General features: G+C 41.0%; 1 protein-coding gene across 2 annotated transcripts in view; it reads right to left on the bottom strand.

Moving 5' to 3' along the window:
• The window catches only part of fhip1b (FHF complex subunit HOOK interacting protein 1B), a 31,519-nt gene that overhangs the window by 247 nt on the left and 9,475 nt on the right, over nucleotides 1-21,797 (bottom strand). The window contains exons 4-12 of one of the 2 annotated variants that reach the window (XM_044366179.1): nucleotides 21,406-21,636; nucleotides 17,767-18,012; nucleotides 16,959-17,126; nucleotides 15,997-16,076; nucleotides 15,210-15,379; nucleotides 13,524-14,921; nucleotides 11,679-11,857; nucleotides 10,816-10,975; nucleotides 4,914-9,992 (exon numbers count right to left, since the gene is read on the bottom strand). In XM_044366179.1, the coding sequence (XP_044222114.1) occupies nucleotides 9,688-9,992; nucleotides 10,816-10,975; nucleotides 11,679-11,857; nucleotides 13,524-14,921; nucleotides 15,210-15,379; nucleotides 15,997-16,076; nucleotides 16,959-17,126; nucleotides 17,767-18,012; nucleotides 21,406-21,636 (2,937 nt within the window). In that variant the 3' untranslated portion in view covers nucleotides 4,914-9,687. Of the gene's footprint in view, nucleotides 1-4,913; nucleotides 9,993-10,815; nucleotides 10,976-11,678; nucleotides 11,858-13,523; nucleotides 14,922-15,209; nucleotides 15,380-15,996; nucleotides 16,077-16,958; nucleotides 17,127-17,766; nucleotides 18,013-21,405; nucleotides 21,637-21,797 lie in introns of those variants that run through there. The other variant, XM_044366180.1, reaches the window with a different exon arrangement.

Below are 21,797 nucleotides of genomic sequence, written 5' to 3'. Positions count from 1 at the left end.
GGAACATCTCTGCTGTTTCCATTTTTGAAAATTCTCAACTAAATCAAAATCAACCAAAAGGTGTAGATAATGTAACCAAAGGAACTCTCCCCCTGAAATTTGATTGCCCAACTTGGAAATGACAAGCTTTGCCCACTCATATATGGCCCAATTACATTTACAAATGTTAAATATATTGTAGTTCAGAATTGGTTCTTAAAACTCTTTAGTACTTTTTGAGGCTGTAACTTCTGGTGTTGTAGTTGGAGTGTGTAGCATATGAAACATTTAATTGCAATGGACATGACCATAGTCAGACATGAATTTCTCTGTAGGTTACGTGACAGACACACTAACAAAAAATACAGTTTACCAAATCCAGCATGACACCATATTTCCAAATTCAGCCCAGCAGAAACAACTGAGCAAGCACCTTTTCAACTACTGGCACCAGACAAGTCTTTTATTGAAGCTATTGCTATGCTGCCAAGTGAACAGCTGCTCATGAAAAGATGATACAGCTATGAAGGAAGGCCATAAGAGAGACAAAGCCGTGGACAGAAAGAACTAACATTGAGGAGGAAGACAGATTTGAGTTTTGCACCAAGAAATCTATTAGCATTTCAAATGGTGGCAGAAAGCCAGAAGCATCCAGAGTGAGGGCGAGAGTGGGAGGTAAAGAGACGTTCCAAGTGTCAACATAACAATACTTTTCAACTTCCCAGTTCTGCAAATAGACCCTGCTTTGATATTTTATTCATAAGCAGATCAAAGTGTTGTAGAGAAACAGCAGTGAAAGATGTCTGTCCTCTGTGTGATGTATGGTGGTAATACTGGAGCTCCAAGGAGCCACCATATAATTAACAGAAAGTAGCATTCTTATTTGGGAATAAATCAGGATATTTGTGGCCCTAAACATTTTTTTAATGAATAGGAATGGGTACTGTTCCCAGTTCTATGTATGAATACTATATCATATTTTTTTTACTTTTTTATTTCAAATTTTTTAGAATTTGAAAAAAATAACAGATTACCTCCTTTAACAATTGTATTTAACATTGCTGAACAAGAACAATGCCTGTAATATATGCAGTCTAAAATGAACAAAGTTTTGACTCCTATTGCAAAATATCTATTTAAATATGTTGGTGTTTAACACTTATTAATACTCAGGGGTTTAATTTGGTCCCTCAGGTTCTGAACTGAAGAGTTTCAGCTTTGTAATTTCTGAGCTTCATGAAACTAAATACAGTATACAGCCGCAGCTGGTGAATGTGGAGCCAGGGATGTATAAGTATATGTGATGTGCTATTGTGTGTGTAGCTTTGTATTTTGTATTATGTGTCTTGTGTGTTTTTTGCTTCGTACTGTTTGTTATTGTGCTGTTATATGTTTTAATTGTGACCTGCCAAAGGGACTGCAGATGAAAATGAGCTATAAGCTAACTCTGGTACAGTACATTTCTGTTAAACACTGTACATAGTCCCAATAAATACATAAATAAAAATAAGTGCTATTGTTATGAATGTAACAAAAGCGAATTGGTATGCCATAGTGCTCATTTTGAACATGCAATGGAGATTATACAATAACTGTAAAAGATTATAGCAGTGCTAGAGTGCTAGAGAGCGGTGCAAGGTTAACGTATCATTTAAACCACAAACCATCAAATTTTTCATAATGAAAGACTGATCAGATAGTATATAGAAATATACTGTATTGTTGATCTAGGAAATGCACTGATGCTTTTTCTGTTTTCAGCTGCTGGTTATAGAAACAAGATATTATATTTTGGAATAGTTCCTCACTTTCACTGACTGGACATGAACCAAGAAATGTTTCAGATAGAATAACTGTGAAGCTCTGAAAGTGCAGAGTGCATGCAGGTTAACTCATGTATCAGACTATGTGAACTGTGGTGCATTTGGTTGAGAAAGAAATGTTTTTCTTTTAGTGTTATGGTGCACCCTATTGGCCAACCTGAAAGTGTTTTCCCACACATACAGCCTTTTTCAACCTAAACCAAAGGTCTGAGTTATAACTGTAGTTTAATTCAGTGATGTTCAACAGTTTAGAAACAATGAAGAATGTGCTAGATAAGAATAAAAAGAAAAAGAAATAAAAGAAGAGGAGTTGTTATATTCTGTATATTTAAAATGGTTGTATATTGTAGTACAAAAAAGAACAAAAAAATACAGTTCAGTGGGGGTGCAAAATGTTAGTCTGAACCTCCAAACTCTAGTTCATCAGCTATTAATCTAAACTCAATTTGACCTATGGACCCTATTTTCAACCACAAACTTAATTGGTAGATGTACTCTTAACTGCCATATAGATCCTGGCCTTATTATCCCTCTAAATCAGTGATCAGTTATTTTTTTCAGCTTTTATGGTTTTATGTCAGTGTTGAGTAGTCAGAAAGGCATTTATGAGGGGATTTTGAGTACATTTTCCACCACCACTGCCGGTCAAGTCATTTCTGTTGGAGGTAACTGACAGGCGTATCTGTGCCAGTCCCATCTCTTTGTGAAATAGACCAGGTCTCTGCTCACATTACCAAACTACATTATAGATGACAGGGGTCCAGTTGCTCATCCTGTGAGTGCTTGTTTGTGCGATAACTGAGTCGGATTAGAAGCACAGTTATTAAGCAACTCAGTCTTACTACTACATGTCTGTCTTAAAGAATTTGACTAATTTATTTGGCAAAACTATGAACACATTTAAAACTGTTGTAAATAATAACCTGTCCAAACTCTTTTCACGCCTACATTTTCATAGAAAATAGTAATGAAATCAGGGAAAACTAAATTCAACTGTACTTAACAATACAACCATTAAAGATCCCCTCAAGACATGTTTTAGGAAATAATAACTTGTGTCAGATATGTTTTTTCCACAAAAAAGTTAAATTACCTTGTTAAAATCCTAAAAAATATATATAAATATTATAAATTATTTTATTATAAATATGCAAATATTCAGATAATATAAAAATATATTTCAAAAGTTGAACTGCTGGACACAACATGTCTCCTACTTCACTGCTGAGTCTATTCTCAGTGTTTATGCACCGGAGGCTTCAAGTTTCTATATTAGACTTTTGCAAGTTGCATTCTGGATGATGATTGGCCCCCAAACTAGTTGCGATGTCACAAATCATGTTCAAGTTCCATGCCTTAAATTTAAAGTGAGCACAGTCAAACTTTGCCTCTTCAGCAGATGAATGTGAAAACCAACTGCACATCCATCATTCTGCACAGTGAAGCTCAATCATTCAACTGAAGGAACAAGAAGAAAAACATATGTTTGAGTGGAGGGGGCTTTAAAATATAATTTTGTAGAATAAAAAAAAAACACCACTGTGTCTTACCTGTAGTCAGGTGCCAGCACTGCTACAACCCCATGCTCCTCTATGGTTTACATCTCTTTACTCCCTCGCTTTGGCCCTGACCCTCCTTCTGTGCAGTTTCCCTATTTGTTGGCTGTTGCTAGGAGACAGCCAAGCCAACTCCGGTTTCCATTATATGCAAACTCAGAATGCAGTGTGTGCATCAACAACATGTGGCATTTCTAGTCTTCCCGCTGTGTACTACTGTATATGCTTTACTCTGAATACTGCTGTATGTTTTAGAGAATGCACTTTAAATAAAGAGTCATTGGTGAGTGTTGTGAAAACAGTGTGCACTTTTGGTTTCCGTGCACTAAAATGGTAACTTGATACAGTTTAGTTCTGGTGGGGGTTCACTTTGCCATCTGCATGAATCATTGATTTCCAGGGTCAGTTGCAGTCTCACTATTTTGCACATCCTCAGTTCTAAGTTTGAGCCGGTCCTTTCTGCATGTTCCTCATGTGATGTACTAGTGACTGACTCATTATTATTTTCATGAGCAATTGATTATTGTCTCAGTTGATCGATTGATTGATCATTGTCGGTCTATAAAATGTCATCAAATAGCGAAAAATGCTCATTGGAAGTTCCCAGACACTCTGATGATGATGTCTTCAAATGTCTCCTTTTGTCCAACAAACAATCTAAAACTCAAAGATATTTAGTCCACTATTACAGAAAAAGAAGCTGACTGATTGTTTCATTTCTAGTGGTTGATGGATAATGAGGAAGTAATGAGAATGAAGATGGAGTAACCTGGTTATTCGTGTCCCTGTAAACAAGCTTCTAACAGTAACCCATCCAGGTTTCTGATCATATCACACCTTCGTCTCGTCAGTTTCTGTCTGTCATTTCTGCACAGACTTGCTTCAGCGGATGAGGATGTACCCACTTTAGTATATGGTTGCCTGGACTCTGCTGCATTTACCACTCTGCTATTTTCTTCTCCATCTCTTCACCAGTAATGGAAGATGAGAAGAGGAGCGCCGAGTACATTACCACTGCCAGACGTCATCGTTAAAGCGTTTATTATATATTTTTGCTTTATTTAGCGACTACATGCGGTAATTAGAGTCGAAGATGCATCTGCACACACGGCAGACAGAGATCAGAAACACGGATAAGGTGTCGGAACAGTGTGTTGCTTTTTATCAGAGTAAGCCTGTTTCTCATAACCGGGGGGCTTCTTCTGGTTTCTGTAACCAGAATATGATGTTTACATGTGCAAATAGATAAGTGGGCTACTTCTAATACAATCTGGTATTTGAGCAGGGAGTATGTTAACATGTTAACTTATCAGTGGTTCACAACCTTCTCTTACATAAAATTATGGATATTTTTGCTTTTTTCCTTTGTGAAATACTGGATATTTTCAACTCTTTGGTTCAAACTCATGACCACACTAAAGGCCATCATTTGTGATGGGTAGACATTTCTGAAAAACACGAGAAAGGTTTGGACCCACTGTTTCTACCAGACTGGATATATGATGAGTTCATACAGTCATGAGACAATAAAGAAAAGACACCAGGACACGTGCGATATTGCTAGGCAAAGAATTTATAAATTAATAAAAACATTCCCTTTGTAGTGTTCTTCTGACAGCTTTTTCCCCACATTGTATTTTTGTCCTTTTTTTTCCTAATGATTTCAAAATATAGAAAAATATTTCTGACAACATTCATCGTTACATTACTTGAGCATGATTTTCATTCTGTCCTGTTGGTTATGTCACATACCTCTGCATTTTTGACCCATTGCTTTTTTTTTTTTTTTTTTTTTTTTTTTTTTACAGTATTTACACATTACACCAGTCCACGTCATCTCATCTGCTTCAAACAGGGGACACCAGAGCATGTTTTGCATAGATCGCAGGGGAGAAATGTCAGAGGGAAAAGTCAAAGCTTTTCAAAGAAAGAGAGAGAGAGAAAAAAAAAAAAGAGAAGATGCTGTACATACTGTACATCCCGTGATAAGCATTACAAATCAACACATGACACAAATCTACATCAAACATGGCACAAAGTGTACATAATGTGGAAAGGAATCGACTGCAAGAGCAAATTCTAACCAGAGTCCTTCAGGTTTTCAAAATAAAACAGCCATAACGGTTTGAGTTGTAGCATTCATACAGTCGAAATGATTGGAAGAGATAAACTGTCTAACCGTTTATACCTGCAACTGAAACTGTCAAGTGAAATCTCATGAGTTGTGTTTGATTTCGTGTTGTGTCGGGGCGTTCGAACATACAAAATTCAAGTGAAAGTCAGTGATGGTTAACCGCTTTGGCTTGCTGTGTGAAATGCGTGTACCCTTGAATATACTCACAACATGTGAATGTTCATCTGAAGGATTCTATTAGATCAGTTGTAGTGTTCAAACATCTGCCTAAAACACACAACAACAACAACAAAAAAAAAAAAAAACAGCAAATCTGTGACATATTACACATTATTTTGTGAAGCTTAGCTTTGGGTTTACTGCTCGCTGCTCTCTTTGTCGGTTAAAGTCTGGAAATCAACGTTTTATCAAATAGAGTAGAGCTAGGTAGAGCTGAGGTGGGACAGGGGAACAGCAACCGCCACGGCTGACTGTGATAGGCCAAGACGCTTGGCCTTGATATATTTTTGAGGTCCTGACTGGTTACTGTGAACAGATTAGAGTTTTTGGTTGGAATTTGGTTTTCTCAGTCACTTCATTACAGTGAGGTTTCTAGTGGCCATTAGAAGCATCGGCTTCAGCATTCAGTCATAGTAGCTGCTTGGTCTAAAACTAAACACTTTGATTTCCCAAGTAAATTGAAATGATCAGTAATGGTGTTTGTCTGTCTGTCACCATGATTCTAACTGGTTTCTACAGTTGGAGGGTTCACTTTTCCACCAGCAGAGGAAGCCATTTGCTGCCGTTCAAATATGAAAAAACCAACGTTGATAAAACTTGATAATCCGTCGCAATAAACATGAAGCCTTCATTACATTTGCGACTTACATGTTTGCATGTCAGCGCTGCCCAGCTCTGCTTACTGTGAGTCTGATGAGTGCAGGAGGAGATCAAAGTCTCTGGCAGGATTTAATGCCTTATAAAATCACCCCGTTACAAACTTTGTCACATCAACATCTTTGTAGTCTTAAAAATGAAATACAAGCAAGTATTTCTTTAAAAAGCAATGAGTGTGCATGGGCTACAACCCCAAAATCAGAAAAAAAAAAATCAGTAGCACAGGACCAATGTTAACACTGAGTTACTCCCTTTTTGTCATCAGGGCTGAGCCTCAGCAACACACCTCACTCTTATCTTACTGTTGTAGGTCTGGCCATTGGTTCTATTATCGAGCTATGTCACAGCAACATTACTGGGCAATTAACCTGCTGAGAGCAGTGGTATTATAATATCTTCTGTCTTATCCTTAACATTTTCCTTTAAAATTGTAGAGGGAGGGTGATAAAAAATACATTTTGTCGTGTTTGGCCGTTTCACTTTTACTGTAACAGAATTAAACCAGGTATTGGCACCTTTTTTTTGTGTTTGTTGCATTTTCAACAGTTAAAAAGTGCTTTCTAAATCAGGTTTGTTCCAGTGTTCAGATTGTGTAACTTTAAGCTGTCTATGATTGCTTAAAAACAGAGAAACTGGGAGTTTCAGGTATTCAGAGAGATTGTCTTTGGTGTCCACCGACGTATCACAGAAATACAGATAACTGACTGATGTATGAAACTGCTTATCTACAACGTCCGACCTGTGTAGTAACTGAAGAAGAAGCTGAACGTTGACTTCAACAGAACTTCTAATAAAAACAATCTTGAGAGTAAAAGTGAGGAGTTTTTTCCTCTGTGCAAGGGAAAAAAGGGAATCAAGGTTAAATGTTAATCTTGTTCCGAACACATGGATGTACTGTAGACTAGGTGAACAGATGGACGGACGGATGGCAGTGGGTAAAATACAGAAGATTTTTCTACTGTACCAATTTAAAATCAGCCGAGAGCAAACGTTCAGCCGCCGCTGATCTCTGCAGGCAGCCCGATGACTCACTGAACGCTACTGCATGGAAGCTAATTTGAGCTTGGCACTGTTGCACAAACCAATAAAACTTACCCTACACTACATTTAATTAAACACCTGGCTTTAACTGGCATGCAAAAAAAAAAAAAAAAAATCTTCAAATGGTGCTTAAAAAACAAACAGTGGGGTGTTAGAAAATGTGTAGAAATTCCATAGAAAAGTGAGTTACAGCAGTGATGGAGAACATTTACAAAGATGACCACCATGGCTATGGCTTTGACAAGTTGGGAAGACCTCAACTTGTTTGAGAGAGTCAAAACACTTGGAAACAAAAAAAAAGGAAAAAAAAAAAAAAAAAAAAAGATGGCATGTTCATATGGGTCGATTTCAGTTTTCAGATGTAAGACTTTTGATGATGGCAGGCAGTTTCTCTACTGCTAAAAAAGTCGAGAGAGAATGGCTAGTATGTGCAAAAAACCTCATTATTTCACAAAAAAGCTGGGTCATAGGCAGGTGGATTTAAAACGCAGTCATCGGCTTTATTTTACAGGTCAGTCGTTTCCTAATCATTCAGGTTTCCTGGATGAGTTTCTGAAAAAGAACTGGGAAACGATCAGGAATGATTAAGAATTGACATACCTGTAATATAAAGCATAGCTGTCATACAAAACTAACTACTACCGATGCAAAGCTTTCTAAAAGGATGCTTCATGTTGAGGAAGAAAGACGAGAGTTGAATAAAAGTGAATACTCCTGTCCTGCCGAAAGCTTTTTAACACTGTGTGGCTGCACCTTCATTCAACCTCAGACACGAAAAAATAAATTAAATGCCGACCACGACGCCGGCACCAGTTCCTCCACATGCTCGCATACACATTTATACTCGGTACCTATCAAAATGAAGAGATCGTAGCTATTAAAAATGGGTGTTAGTGTTAAAAAAATAGCAGCATGTTAAGTTCCGAGATGAACAGTCGTGTGTTCAGGTTGGCCTGTCTCACCAGACAGAGACGAAACCTTGAAGGTAGGGAAAACAAAAAAAAAAAAAAAAATGGGAAAATTGAAATGGCATCTTAAAAGCTTCTTTTTTTTTTTTTTAGCTCCCAGCTGAACAGACAGATCAGTTTAAAGAAAAGTCAGTGAACGCCTCATCAGGAGTTTTTTCAGCTGTCACTTTAAAGGGAATGGAAATCATGCCAACGCTCCCTAAAAAAAAACAAAAAAAAAACAAACAAATCTTTCCCTTCTCTTAGTGTTCCTTAAAAATACTAAATGACACACATTGTAAAGCAGTGTTGCCTTTTTCAATCTCACATCCTCTTTATGGCAACAGGTGAACGGCTTCCTGATGGAAAGGAGCCGTTCTTTAAAAACAAACAAAAAAAAAAAATACACGACGACAGACACACCTGCTCCCACATGTTGCTGATATGTCTAGAAAATGGTGCGATTGCAGAAAACACACAAAATAAAATATATATATAAAAAAAAAAAAAAAAAAAATGGCATGAATTACTTGAAATGTTTTTTTTTTCCAGTACATTTGTGTTGGTCGTGTTGATATACAGGAGTGGAAGTGGCGCTCTCCCTCTCCGGTTTTTCCAGTTTTTCCATCTCGTTCTTTGATGACCAGTCTTTACAAGCATCGCGGCCCCTTTTTCTGTGCGCTTTTCTCTAAAATCGGCCAGTTCTTTGATTGAGGATGAAAAAACCTCTGTGACGAAAGCAAGATGAGCTTATCGTACAGAGATGGCCGAAGCTGATTGAGCTAACTAGCCTACGCTTTAAATGCCAAACTATTTTTTGGTGTCTGTCGTGAGTTTGTTGAGGATAAAACCTCCTCTGCTGTGCCGCCTGAAAGCACCCTTTCAACTTAAAACCTAAAGAGTATCGACTAGCACCAGTATGTGCACCTATTTCTTTTATCTGTGGCTTTACTTTGTCGCTTTTTTACCATGAATATGGTACCATGGTACGTGTATATACAAGATCCCAAATCTCAAGCTATCTACTGAGATTTTCTGTGTATAGAATGTAAATATAATACATGATATGCACAATATCATTAAAGTTTACAGATGAGTAAAATCTCTCCAGTCCTATAGGTATCCTATAATGATTTTGGTACAAAAATGCCACTGCGTTCATCTTGCTTTTGTCTGTCGTAGCAGACAAACACTTCAGCGACAGAAAAGTCTCAGTGCTCCAGTCTGTCCTCTGGCCATTAGAGAATCCTTTATAACTCTGTTTACAGCTGAAACAAAAAAGAAACGGGGGGGGGGCTAAGAGCTGAACTGAGGAGTCTAATGTTTTACGTCTATTCCTCTGGCTCCTGGCTGTGAGGGAAGGGTAGAGTGACAGCGTGCTCTTGAGCCAAGGCAGCTAGCTCCTTGAGGAACTCACAGAAGATAACGGCGCAGTAGACGGCGTTCTTCACCCGAAGCGCCTCAGCTTGCTTCTCCAGGCCGGATGCGCCTCCGCCTCCGCGGAACAGAGCGCTGTGCAGGGATTGGCCGCCGTCCCGTACGTGTGCCAGGGCCAGCTGAGCGGCGTGTCGAGCCCGGGTCGGGCTGTTGGTGTGACGGAGGATAAGGTCTCCGAGAGATGGCTTACGACTCTTCACTGGAACCAGAAGACATGACGTTCATGAGTCATCGCAGCGCTAACGAGGATGTTGTCAAGTCAAGAATGAATGTTTCCACTTATGATACAGTATTTGACATTTGCTAACAATTCACAGCAAAACTATACATCTTAAGCTAAGCCTTCTCCTCTCAGATTAACCTTCAAAACTCAAAAAATGAATTCAGCTACAGCAGTGAAATAAACCAATTGGTTTCCAATTCACTGATTCAGAAACTTTGCATCTTGAAAAAAAGATAAAATAAGAGAATTCATATCACATAATCAACAGGACTCACCTCATTACACTTTGATGTTTTATTGCTTTTATGTTTTTGTATTTATTCATCAGGCTTGCATCTAAAACTATACATGGGTATGTACAGAATATTATATCATTTAATTTTATTGCTCTTATGTCAATAATTTGTGGGTAAATCTCCTGGTTATATTTTCATTATTAAAGTTAATTTTGCTGCACTGTATGAATTGTGCAACAGTCTATAAATAAAATTGCCTCGACTTTAAAGGAAGATTTTAGATTAAATAATACAAAGATAACTTGTTACATCTTTTCTGTATTGTGGAGATGGAGACAGTGACTTATTGTATCAATCATCATGTTTTAGTCCTTGATTATTATGCAAAGAGGTTTCTTACAAACTGTAGCAGGAACCGGATTCTGTTGCGGTTTAATGGCTGATAGAAAAGGCAGAACCCAACAATCAACCATCCACGTCTGCCTGATCTGATATCAGCAACATACATACTAAGAACATACGACACACGAACAGATAAGATAGTGTCTTGTGTCCGTGCTCACCCAGTGAATCAGAGCGCCGCAGGGTGGGGACAGCAGGCGAGTCGGTCCAGTCCACTTTGCCTCGGGCCACCAGGTACTGTTGGGCTTTCTTCAGCATGGCAGGGAAGTCCTCATGGGAGGCTGCAAACGCCTCGATACGGTTCTTCACAGAACCTAGAACCTGAGGAGCGTCGGGGAACAAAGCTTCAGATGTTTGATTTGATTGTTTTTGAGGCCAATTCATACTTTCTGCTTCCACAGACAGCTGCGGACTTGCACGCAGACCGCGGACGTGGTTCTGTTCATCTGCGGACACAGACCTGTTTGTTTTGCTAGCATGTGCAGCTGGCTTGTACAGTCCTCACGGTCACAAATATTGGGCTGTGCATGTACGTCCACAGAGGCGTCTGCACAGCCATGCGGACGTGGAAAGTATGAATATGCCTTCAGTGATTCCTCAGTCAGTGTTGAATAAGAATAACCTGTGTTATGAGCTAACCTCAGAACCTTACAGCAGTGATGAGTGAGGACAGTTTGTCCTGACAGTGGAGCAACAGAGAAGGCCGCTGTCATTCAAATCTAAATAGTGGATCATTACTGTGCTCAGCAAACTTCATGTGACATACAGTAGGAGCTCTCTAGAAACTTTTTTTACTAAAAAAAAAAAACAAAAAAAAAACTGCAAAAATCATTGTGGGCCTGATGCTATTGGAACACAAGCTAGCACAGAAGTGAGGTGGGCTGGAAGAGGACAGCTCTGCCTAAAAACAGAAAACTCAATCACTTCAACTACAAATACAGAAACTATTTTGCTCAGACTTGCTTTAACAATGTAACACACTTGAAATGAAAGGTATAAAGGCATTTCAGAATGGGTGCGGTACCTGGATCAGTGACTTGACACTGGGCTGGAAGACCATGTTGGTGTTGAGCAGGAAGGAGCGTAGGAGGGGCTGAGGATAGCAGGCCAGCTGGGCTACGATGCCTGTCAGCAGGATGTTGACGTACAGCGAGTTTTGGAGCATGTTTTCCAGCTTGGCAAACAGAACCACCATGAACGGACCTGCAGAGAGAGAGAGAGAGAGAGAGAGATGGATGGTAGGAAAACACGTAACTTAAGCTCAGTTGCATGTGAACAAACTTGGGATGAGATCAGATGCGTGTTTGACAGCTTTTTTTAAATAAGTGTGGTGGCGTGGAGGCAGTCAGACTGTGAGATATAGATAGCAGGGTGCGCTAACAGCTTGTATGTCAAATGGGGCAATTCTTCAGCAGTGTTGCCACTGTGGTGCCACCTATGAACTGTGGACTTTGACTTCATGGAAAAATGGAGAACTGTACATTTGAAGTAAGATGATTACAAAGTACAACAACTGTCTTGGGGTGGATAGTCCTGATAGAAAAGTTATTCAAGTGCTGTTGAAGCATGAAGGTGGCATTCCTCACCACTTCAGCTTTCATCATTTCAACCAGAACTTCCCCTCAGTGTAATTTCACAACTGCAAAACCAAACTAATCAACCAACTAACTTTAATTCTCAAGGTCTGAATTAGTTTTCTATCTCGTTATATGCATCATACACAAAAAAGATTATTTATGGTATGTAAAAGATGGGACAGAGACGGCGATTCTGCCAGCCAATCAGTGCGTTGGATCATGTCAAAATCTTTTGTTATGTTGATAAACCTCAAACAGCCGGCAGTTTATCAGTGGAGTCTGCTAATAAAAGACTTCTAATGAAAGTATATGACTACCATGACAGCACATGAAGAACAAAATCATCATCATCATATCCATTTGCCACAACGATGGCAGTGAGGGTGTAAAGATGAACTAGTCAGAGATACAGTATCGATACAAAAATCACTGATATGACACAAAATAACATTATATTTCATGCAGAATCTCGGCCGTCAAACACACAGTTTAACAAGTTGTATCATATAATGAATGATACAGCTGTCAATAACTCCTAACTCTCTGTCTCTCTGTACTCAGTGTTTGTGTGTGTGTGTGTGTGTGTGAGTGTGGTGTGTGTGATCTGCCCCTCTCACTGTAGCTTGTTACTCTCCTCAATCACATAAAGTATCAACTCAAGGTAGTAACACTGGTTATAACAGTTAAAGCTATCATCATCATTACTGCAGGCATGAGCTGTTTTATTTGCAGCAACATGCATCAATGCAGTGTTAATGAATTGATTAGCGATGCAACAATTGTAATTTTCTTGACCGGTTCTGATTTATTAAAAGTCTGACCTGCTGATTCTGATGTTCTTTCTTTATGAGAATTTAATATTAAATATTTCTATATATTCTTTCTAAGAACTATAATCAACAGAATACACAAACATTCTTGTAACTTTTCTTCAATGCAATATTGAAATTCAACTGTTCATTAACTATTTAAATAACTTAGAATTTTCTTCTTGAAATTGTGCATGTTCACCACAGTGATGGTTTTTAAATGTCTGATTCACTTAGTTGTTCCAAATGTTTTCTAGGTTGTTCCTCCATGGCTTATTCTGAACTTAAAAGGTATTAAAAATTATGAGCTTTGTGTCTTCTTCACTCACAGTGAAGAACTTCCACACCAACGCCTGTTGTCTGTTGCCTGTTATGTGTGTGTGACTGTGGCTGTCTGTGAAAGAATGAATGCATTATTTTGTGATTTTTACAAATAAACACCCCCACAACCCTGCGGGAAGGTGCCAACATGCCTGATCTTACCTGTGTATGGCTGAGAGGCAGGCTGATTGAGAGGTCTGGGGGGACTGCAGATGCTCACTACAGAACTATCTCCCTTAACGTCACTGGTCAGCTTCACCTCCAGGCCCGAGGGCAGCTGTTGTTCCTCCTCCTGCCGCTCAGCGGTCAGGGACACTCTGGCGCTTTCCTCCTGCTGGCAGGCCGCTCTGTTGCGCTCTCTCACCCGGTCCTCCAGCTCCCTCAGCTCCTGGCTGAAGGCCTCGATGCTGATGCCCTGGCCGTTGGAGTCTGCGGGGAGCTGTGGATCTCCTGGTGCTTGCTCCAGCAGCTCCTCGATAAGACTCTCTACAGATTGTTGTGTCTGGTTGGCTTCTGGAAGATCTGAGGATGCGCTGTGCGGGTTTGAGGTGTCGCTGGTCAGCAGCTTGGTGTCCGACATCGGCTGTGTGATGGAGCTCGGAGAGGGAATCTGCTTAGGGCAGAGAGATTTTGCGTCATTCATGTCACTGTTGCTAAATATTGACTGTGGGAGAGCAGTGCAGCTTTGGGAGGGGCAGGTGACCAGGGATCCGTTTTGATTCGCATTTTCATCCAAATACTGCTGCTCGCCCAAGTCTCTCTTCACTTTCTTTACCTCCAGCCCTCTATCCCGACTGTCTGAGCAGCCGTCCCCCGACCCCATCGTCCCGTTGTACATGGCCTGGTAACTAACAGTGATGGCGGAGGTTGGAATGTGAGGAGCCGGGGACGAGGTGGGGTGGGAGGTCGATAAAGGGGCGGCTGAAGACGAGGAGGAAGGGACGAGAGGAGGCACGGGTTTTGGCAGGAGCTCCTCTCTCTGCAGGCTGCGTTTCTTGGAGCGCGGCGTGAGGCTGATGCAGTTGTTTTTGCCGATGGTGACGTCCCACTCTCCGCTGTCCCGCTCTGAGCTGCTCCATTCGGACCGCGCCGCCGCCACGATGGCTGCCCTCTGCTGACCTGGAGATGTGTTACTGGTTCCTCCTTGCTGGAAAGAGAAGTGCTCAGGGACCATCGCTATGGAAGGAGTGGAGGTAGCAGGAGGCGGGGGTGGAGGGGCCGCGTTCGGGGAGGGGTTTTCTCCGTCGTAAGGCGCCGACCAGTCACGGCAGGCCCAGGAGCAAAGCTCGATGCCTCGCCGGGCATCTTTGAGGTACTCTAGGTAGCCCGAGTCCCAGTCCAGACACTCTGTGTGGGCCTGCTGCTGGTGCATCGGGCTATCAGGGGACATTGGGTGAGGGCTGGGAGGACCCTGCTGTGGCGGCTCCACGCTGGTGGGGGTAGAGGGACCCCCTCCTCCTGATCCGCCTCCACTACTCTGTTGGCGAATGAAGAAGGCTAAGCGGGACGGTGTGCTGGGTCTGGGCGGGGCTGGAGACTCTGTGCTGGGGCTGTTCAGCACTGCAGGCAGACAAAACAGAAGCAAATGTGTCAGAAAGAAAAACATAAATGTGCAGGAAACACTGAACTTTTACCATCCTTTCCTCTCATTGGAGTTACAATCACCATGAAATTGACTTTTAGTAGGGAGGCAATCTATGACTCATCATCTTCACAAAAGGTGGCACAGAATAAGAGACGGATGCAGTGGCGGCAGGATTGTCATTAAAAATTAAAAATGTTTTTGGGGTGTTGACATCCAGTTATAAAATGTCAAATATTCATTATTCACAGGCGTTTGTTGGTCACCTTTGCCCCAGAATGCAGAGTCCTCGTCCCGCTCAGCAGAGGGCACTGCACTCAGCCGGCAACACTCTGGGATCAGTGCCAGGAACTTGTCTGCTGACTTTCCATACATGTCAGTCTCCCTGATGGCACGACGCTGACTCAGCATTACATGGGTACAGGGCAGCAGATACCTGGTACCAAACCACACGCACACACACACACACACAGATACACGCATACACGCATACACGCACACACGCACACACACACACACACACACACACACACACGCACGCACGCACGCACAGATGCACACACACACACACACGCACAGATGCACACACAAATCTTTAATTTGATTTTAGGTAGTGCAGCCCATTCAGGCTCTCAGATAAAAGTAGTTATTTGGAACTTAACTGATAAGTGTAGTTATTGTGTCTATCAAGATTCTCAATCATCCTGATGATAAAACATTCATATAAACTGGATTTGTTGACAAAATATTAGTAAAAATTTGAAAAAAATCTTCTTTTCAAGTATTTATTTTCCAATATGTAAATTTATTTTACAGATAAATAAAACTGGTGAAGCTAAATAGCCAGACACACCTTAAAAAAAAAAAAAAAAAATCAAATGATGGAGGGACAAAAATACTAGAATTGTACACACTGCTGTATCTTCCAACAACTCATAGAGAAAGGCTGAATGACTGAGTATGTAGGCGAGATATTTTCCACATTATGTTTTGCATATAAAAATAGAAATAAAAATAAAACCTTTAGGAAGACGTGCTCAGATGTGCACGTACCTGAGAACAAGCTGCAGCATGATGTCTTCGCAGTTCAGGGAGAGAAGAGTCCTGAAGAGGCTCAATGATACCATGCAGAGCTGCAACACAGAGGTCAGAAGTTACAGTTATTATCCAAAGACAGATCATGTATATTAAAACCAATTTGACCAATGCCAACCAAAAACCAATGCACTACTTTTACTTTCAGAAAATAGGGAGAGACAGCAGGTCAACAGTATCTGTCACATAGAAGTGATATACATCATCTGAAAGCTGGGAGCCTGAAGATTGATTTGAGATGCAGCTCAGCACTGTGTGTCACAACAGGGTCACTACAATGAAATGACTACTTTGGGGACTAACACCATCACACAAGAGTCTCAGCTTTCCAGTCATACTCAATTTATTTTTATTTATCAGCTATTAAATAAGCACATATACTGTATATTTCCATCCCTTAAAGTCTCCATGCCAACCTTTTGCCATGAATATTTCTATAGATCCGCTCCTGCCCACGCTGTATAAATAAAGCTTGAATGAATGAATGAACCGATCATAGATTTTCAACGTCCACTTTCAAAGGGAGAAACTTGCAACATGATATCAGGATGAATCATGTGTTTTTTTTCCTAAACACACGACTGTTTCCCAGTGACTAGAATTTGTTTATTTTGAGGGTTCAGAATTTATTAAACTGAGGGCTGTGTGCACACATTTGACTGTGGATTGATTTACCAAATAAGAACAATGTGCAACAACCAATAGAAGCAGCAAACTTGATGACATTTACTTTTCTGTGTTTGCTCTGAAAAAAAAAAACAAATACTTCTATATTCTGCTGGAATCATTTTCAATCAATTTTTTTTGCTTGAAGCCCACTCACCACCCACGCATCTAGGTTCATATGAGGTCCTCAAGGCTCCATCACAAACACACACACACACACACACACACAAACACATATATATATATATACAGACCCTTGAATTACTGCTGATGCGTGTGAGAAGTGTGTCCAGGATGGTATCGTTGTCGTGGCGATGCAGCAGGATGAAACGCAGGAAGGTTTTGAGGAGGGATGTCTCCGTCACGCTCCGCAGGAAAAGGTCCAGGTACGCAGTGCTAGCGATCATCTCATCCACAGATGACTATGAACCAAACACACACACAAGTTTGTCTCAAAACTGCATAAGAAGGCGATTTGACAACGGTCCTCTGAATAAGATGAAGTCTAAGATTAAAAACATGCAGAAGGACAATTTGTTCAAACATTGTGAAACAGCTGTTTGCTTTGATTCTATTGAGTCATCTTTTGAAGAAAGTCCAGCAAACAAATCTGTTCACACAATTGTTCTTACTCTCCTGCAAAAACACTTCCACAACAAAAGAAGTATTCCAGTAACTCAAGAGGAGCAATAACAAAGTGGTCATCTTCATATATGGCACATCATTAGTGGTACACCCCACCCTGTTTTCCTTAAAGGATCAGTTTACACAGTTCTGTTTTCACACAGAAATTGCACTTTTTCCCCACATACTCCTAGTGGAATCTAGTAATGCAGATAGTTTCTGACGCACAACAGAATTTGAAAGTCTTAACATCAGTGTGTCTTTCTGGGAACAATGTCCAAAGAAAACTCAAAGACCTCCCTAACATCTGTTAACCATAGCAAATATTTTCAAACAACAAATTAGTCACTATTCCAACTGTTGACAGAGAGCTCTGTGATTATCCAGAGGAGTCTTGACCTTGTTTCTGGGAAGACCTGCCACTCATCCCTTTCCTACCTTGTGCAGGGCGGGACCCATGACGGGTACAAGGAAGCCGTTGTGGAGGTAGTCCAGAAGCTGGGAGCGGACCAGGGGATGAGAGACCTGCACCACAGCATTGCAGAACTCAAGCGAGTTCATGAACAGCACGAGTGACGACACGCCCATCCAGTCCTCCCGCCGCAGGGCATGCCAGTCGTCACCTCGAACCTCAATCTTCCTGGGCAGAGAGGAGTAGAGGGCGCTGAGGCCTGTGGCCAACACCTGAGGAGAGACACAGAGGCTACAGGTCAGACCGCTGAACCTCGACAGCCCCAGTGCAGCTGGTGAGCATAGAGTTCCCATGGAAACGTGTGCATCCTGGTGCTAAGGAGTATAACTGCAACTGCATATGTTGAAAAGGTAGTATAAAGCCTTTTGTGTCTCCAGAGGGAGCCACATGAAATCTGATACATTTCCTCAAGTGATGTCACTTGAGTCAGTGTTGGTTGGGGCTGGAGACTACAAGTGTGAAAAATGAAAAATATCTGGGGATGAGGAGTTAGAAAGAAGTCAAGTTGACAGACCTCTGTAGCCCATTCTTCTTCTGTGCTGGAGGCTAGCAGCTCCAGACTACATTAGCTGCTACTAGCAGCATAACACACCTGAATCTCCAACTGAACTGTCATCTGTTAAGTTGCATCATGGGTAATGTAGGTGCAAGGTTTTGACAAGGGGACGAATGCATGGAATAAAAAAAAAATGATATCTCTGGTTCTGCTGCATCAATTTTGATATTTCTTTTCCAAAAAGTGCAATGCTAAACCAGTGGAGACTTTTAAGGCTCGCTGTTTTCAGTTTTTACACATTTTCACAGATAAATACCTGGATTTTTTTTATACAACAACAACAAAAAAAACCTGACTGATGAGCTTGATATATCCTAACTATTAACTAAATATTATCACTGACAACTGAAGAGACAATTATAATTGGTCAATGACAGATGGACTGCATTCACTGTATAAAGCAATATACAACAGGTCTCTCATTCACCCATGCGCACACACACACACAGTCATGAAGGCGGCCTGGTATTTGGGCTCAGTGTCTTGCTCAAGGAGCTGGAGATTAAGACAAAAGATTGCTCAACCCTACCCTCTATGTTTATTCGAGGAAACGATATGTTTCTAATATACATAATACTTACCAGTGTTCTCTTGTGTCTGATGAAAACACAGTTTGTTTTAATAACAGTGTGAGTGAGTGTGCGGGCAACAACTCAGCAAACTTTAGTGGTTGGAAAATGGAAGTTGGACATGCAAAAAGACTTCCCAGTATGAACTGTCCAGAGGTAATGGAAGTGTCCCAATTTAAAGCCATCTCAGGTGAATGACCTTGCATACTTTCGTGTGTTGACGACAGCAGATAATTTTTGTTTTTGCTTGCATGATATGTAAAAATAAATACAATGGACATAAAAACCTGGACCTGGTAGTGGGAATACTTCATTGAACCCAGCCCATTAGAAAAGAGATGCAGTGTGTGTATGATAAACACTGCTCGCTGTGCACTAAGAGGTCCATTACGCTGGTCGAAGAATCTACTGCTACATCCTTAATGTCAAAACAAGGTCGACTGCAGAGTGTGAGAGAGAATGCACGGGCAGAAAACAGTGCGATTGAGGCAGAGAGGAGCATTTGCTCCTTGATGCCACCTCCACTGGTCTCTCTAGTCAGTAAGTAGGTCAGACTGAAGCTGCTGGAAGGAGGACGAGCAGAAAATAGCTGAGCCAGCTCTTTCACAGCACAGTGTACAGGCAGAGCAAAAGATAAGAGAACTGACCAAAGCATTAAACCACACGCATCATAGACTAGATTGGATATGTAACACTGTTCACTCTCATAATGCAGTTTTGAAGCTTCGATGTCGCTCCGTTGCGACACTTTAATTAGACATACAAGTGCAATCAGTGAAATATGGTTCCTTAGTACCTCCCGGTGGCAGCTGGAGAGAACTACAACAGGCATACACTGGTACTCAGTCTTCCTTCACAGCCTTCTTTAATATTTTCTCTTGTTTACAGACCATGTGATAAAACACCGAGTGTATGTTCACCACTAGAAACCCAAAGTTCAATCCTGAAATTTAAATGATCGTTTAAAATACGATCATCATTTGATTGTTATCATCTACTAGGAGCCCTGCAATATCCCATCATGTGGTTAAGTCTCAGTGAAATGTTGATTAGCTATGTTGGAAGTTTATACAGTATTTATTTGTGTGGTGCAGCAGCAGTAAGGAGTTCTACTAAAGACAAACACAAGCAGCTTGTGAAATTCAGTTAGGTGGTTCTTTTTTCTTTTTTTTTTTTCTTTTTTTTTTAGACGTTTACAGGAAGTGTTCAAGGTTGAGACAGAGCTGAGAGGATGTAGATAAGTATTAATGTTCTGTCAGAGTCATCTCCTTCCCCTTCCATTATCACATGCCATCTCTAATGCATCAGAACTACACAGCACGCGGGCGCACACACACACACACACACACACACACACACACACACAAGTTTGCCCAGCTATCCTTGTTAGGACATTGCATTGACTTCCATTCATTGTGGACAGCCTAACCCAAAACCTAACCAGTTCATGCCTAACCCTAACTTTAACCTCAATTCACACTCTACCCCTAACCTTTACCAGGAAATGAGGTTTTGCCTCATTAGGACCAGGCTTTGGTCCCCATGAGGACTACTGGTCCTGACAAGGTCAGTGTTTATACCGGAAAAGGTCCCAATGAGGTGAACAAAAACGTGCACACACGGCCCAGAATGACATCATCAAATTGCCTCTTTTCTCCAAGTGACAGTCTAAAACCCAAAGATATTTGATTCACAATGATACAGAACAGAGAACAGAACAGTAAATCCTCACACCTGAGAAGCTAGAACCAGACACTTGACATTTTTGCTTGATAAATACCTACAATGATCATCTGATTATCAAAATTGATGCTATTTTTTGGATGATTGACTAAACAATTAATCGGTTTTGCATTATTAAAGCATGGGTCATATTCATGTGTATATCTGCTCGTAACCCTCTTTGTGTTCTGGTATAAACCCTCAGTGTGTTCTATGCAATCACAAAATAAGGAATATGTTAAAAATAAGTAAACAACAAATAAACAAGTTGTCCAGACAGGTGGAGTCCATTATCACCCTTATACAACGGTCAATTACTGTGCTTCAAGTATCAGTTATAATTAACTTCTAAAATAGCAAGACGTTTTAGTAGTGTTGCTATGGTTACCTGCAGTTTGATATACCCTGCACAAATTATAAAATGGAAGTTAACTGTTGAACAGAACTATGTTTACTGGGTCCCAATCTATAACCTCTACTGCTACCTGCCAAACATTCAGAAATGAGGATTTTCTCTGGTCTTGATATGTTGGAATTATCTTTCAACTTCACTTAAAAATCAGAAAATGAGAAAATATACAATCCATCATAACTAAGTGACAGGTAGTTACAGCCAGGTTTTTATAAAGGCTCAACCCTAACCCACCTGTTAACCACACTCTACAAACCACACCAGTTAACATCTAAAATACAACACTTTCCATGACCACATAAGTTTGTTTTAAAAACAAAACCATTTCATGACCACTGTTCCTCACCGGGCAGAAGTAGGAGTTCTCAGCAATGTAGCGTGCCACCGCCTCATGGCTGGCCGAGGCCGCCATGACCAGCAGCAGTGCGTCTCTGGCCTGCTGTCCGATGGCTCCGTCCCGGTGGATGAACGGCACGAGGAGGGAGAAGATCAGCAGATTGGTGGAGCCCTGCTGGGCCGGTGCTGCTCGGAACAACATCTCTAAAACCACCGGCTGCCGGGCCATGGACACACAGACCTGACGGGATTCACGGAGTCACAATTAAAGACCGCAGTATGAAAAAAAAAAGTGATGAAACAGTGATACAAATCCTAAGAATCTTCAGCCATGGTGGCAGCTCTGTGAGGCTGTACTTGGGCGCAGTAATGATAACATCAGCATGCTAACATCCTCACAAT

This window comes from Thunnus albacares, chromosome 11 (genome assembly GCF_914725855.1).
Source record: "Thunnus albacares chromosome 11, fThuAlb1.1, whole genome shotgun sequence".
Classification (NCBI taxonomy): domain Eukaryota; kingdom Metazoa; phylum Chordata; class Actinopteri; order Scombriformes; family Scombridae; genus Thunnus; species Thunnus albacares.
This window is presented reverse-complemented; position numbering and strand designations above follow the sequence as displayed.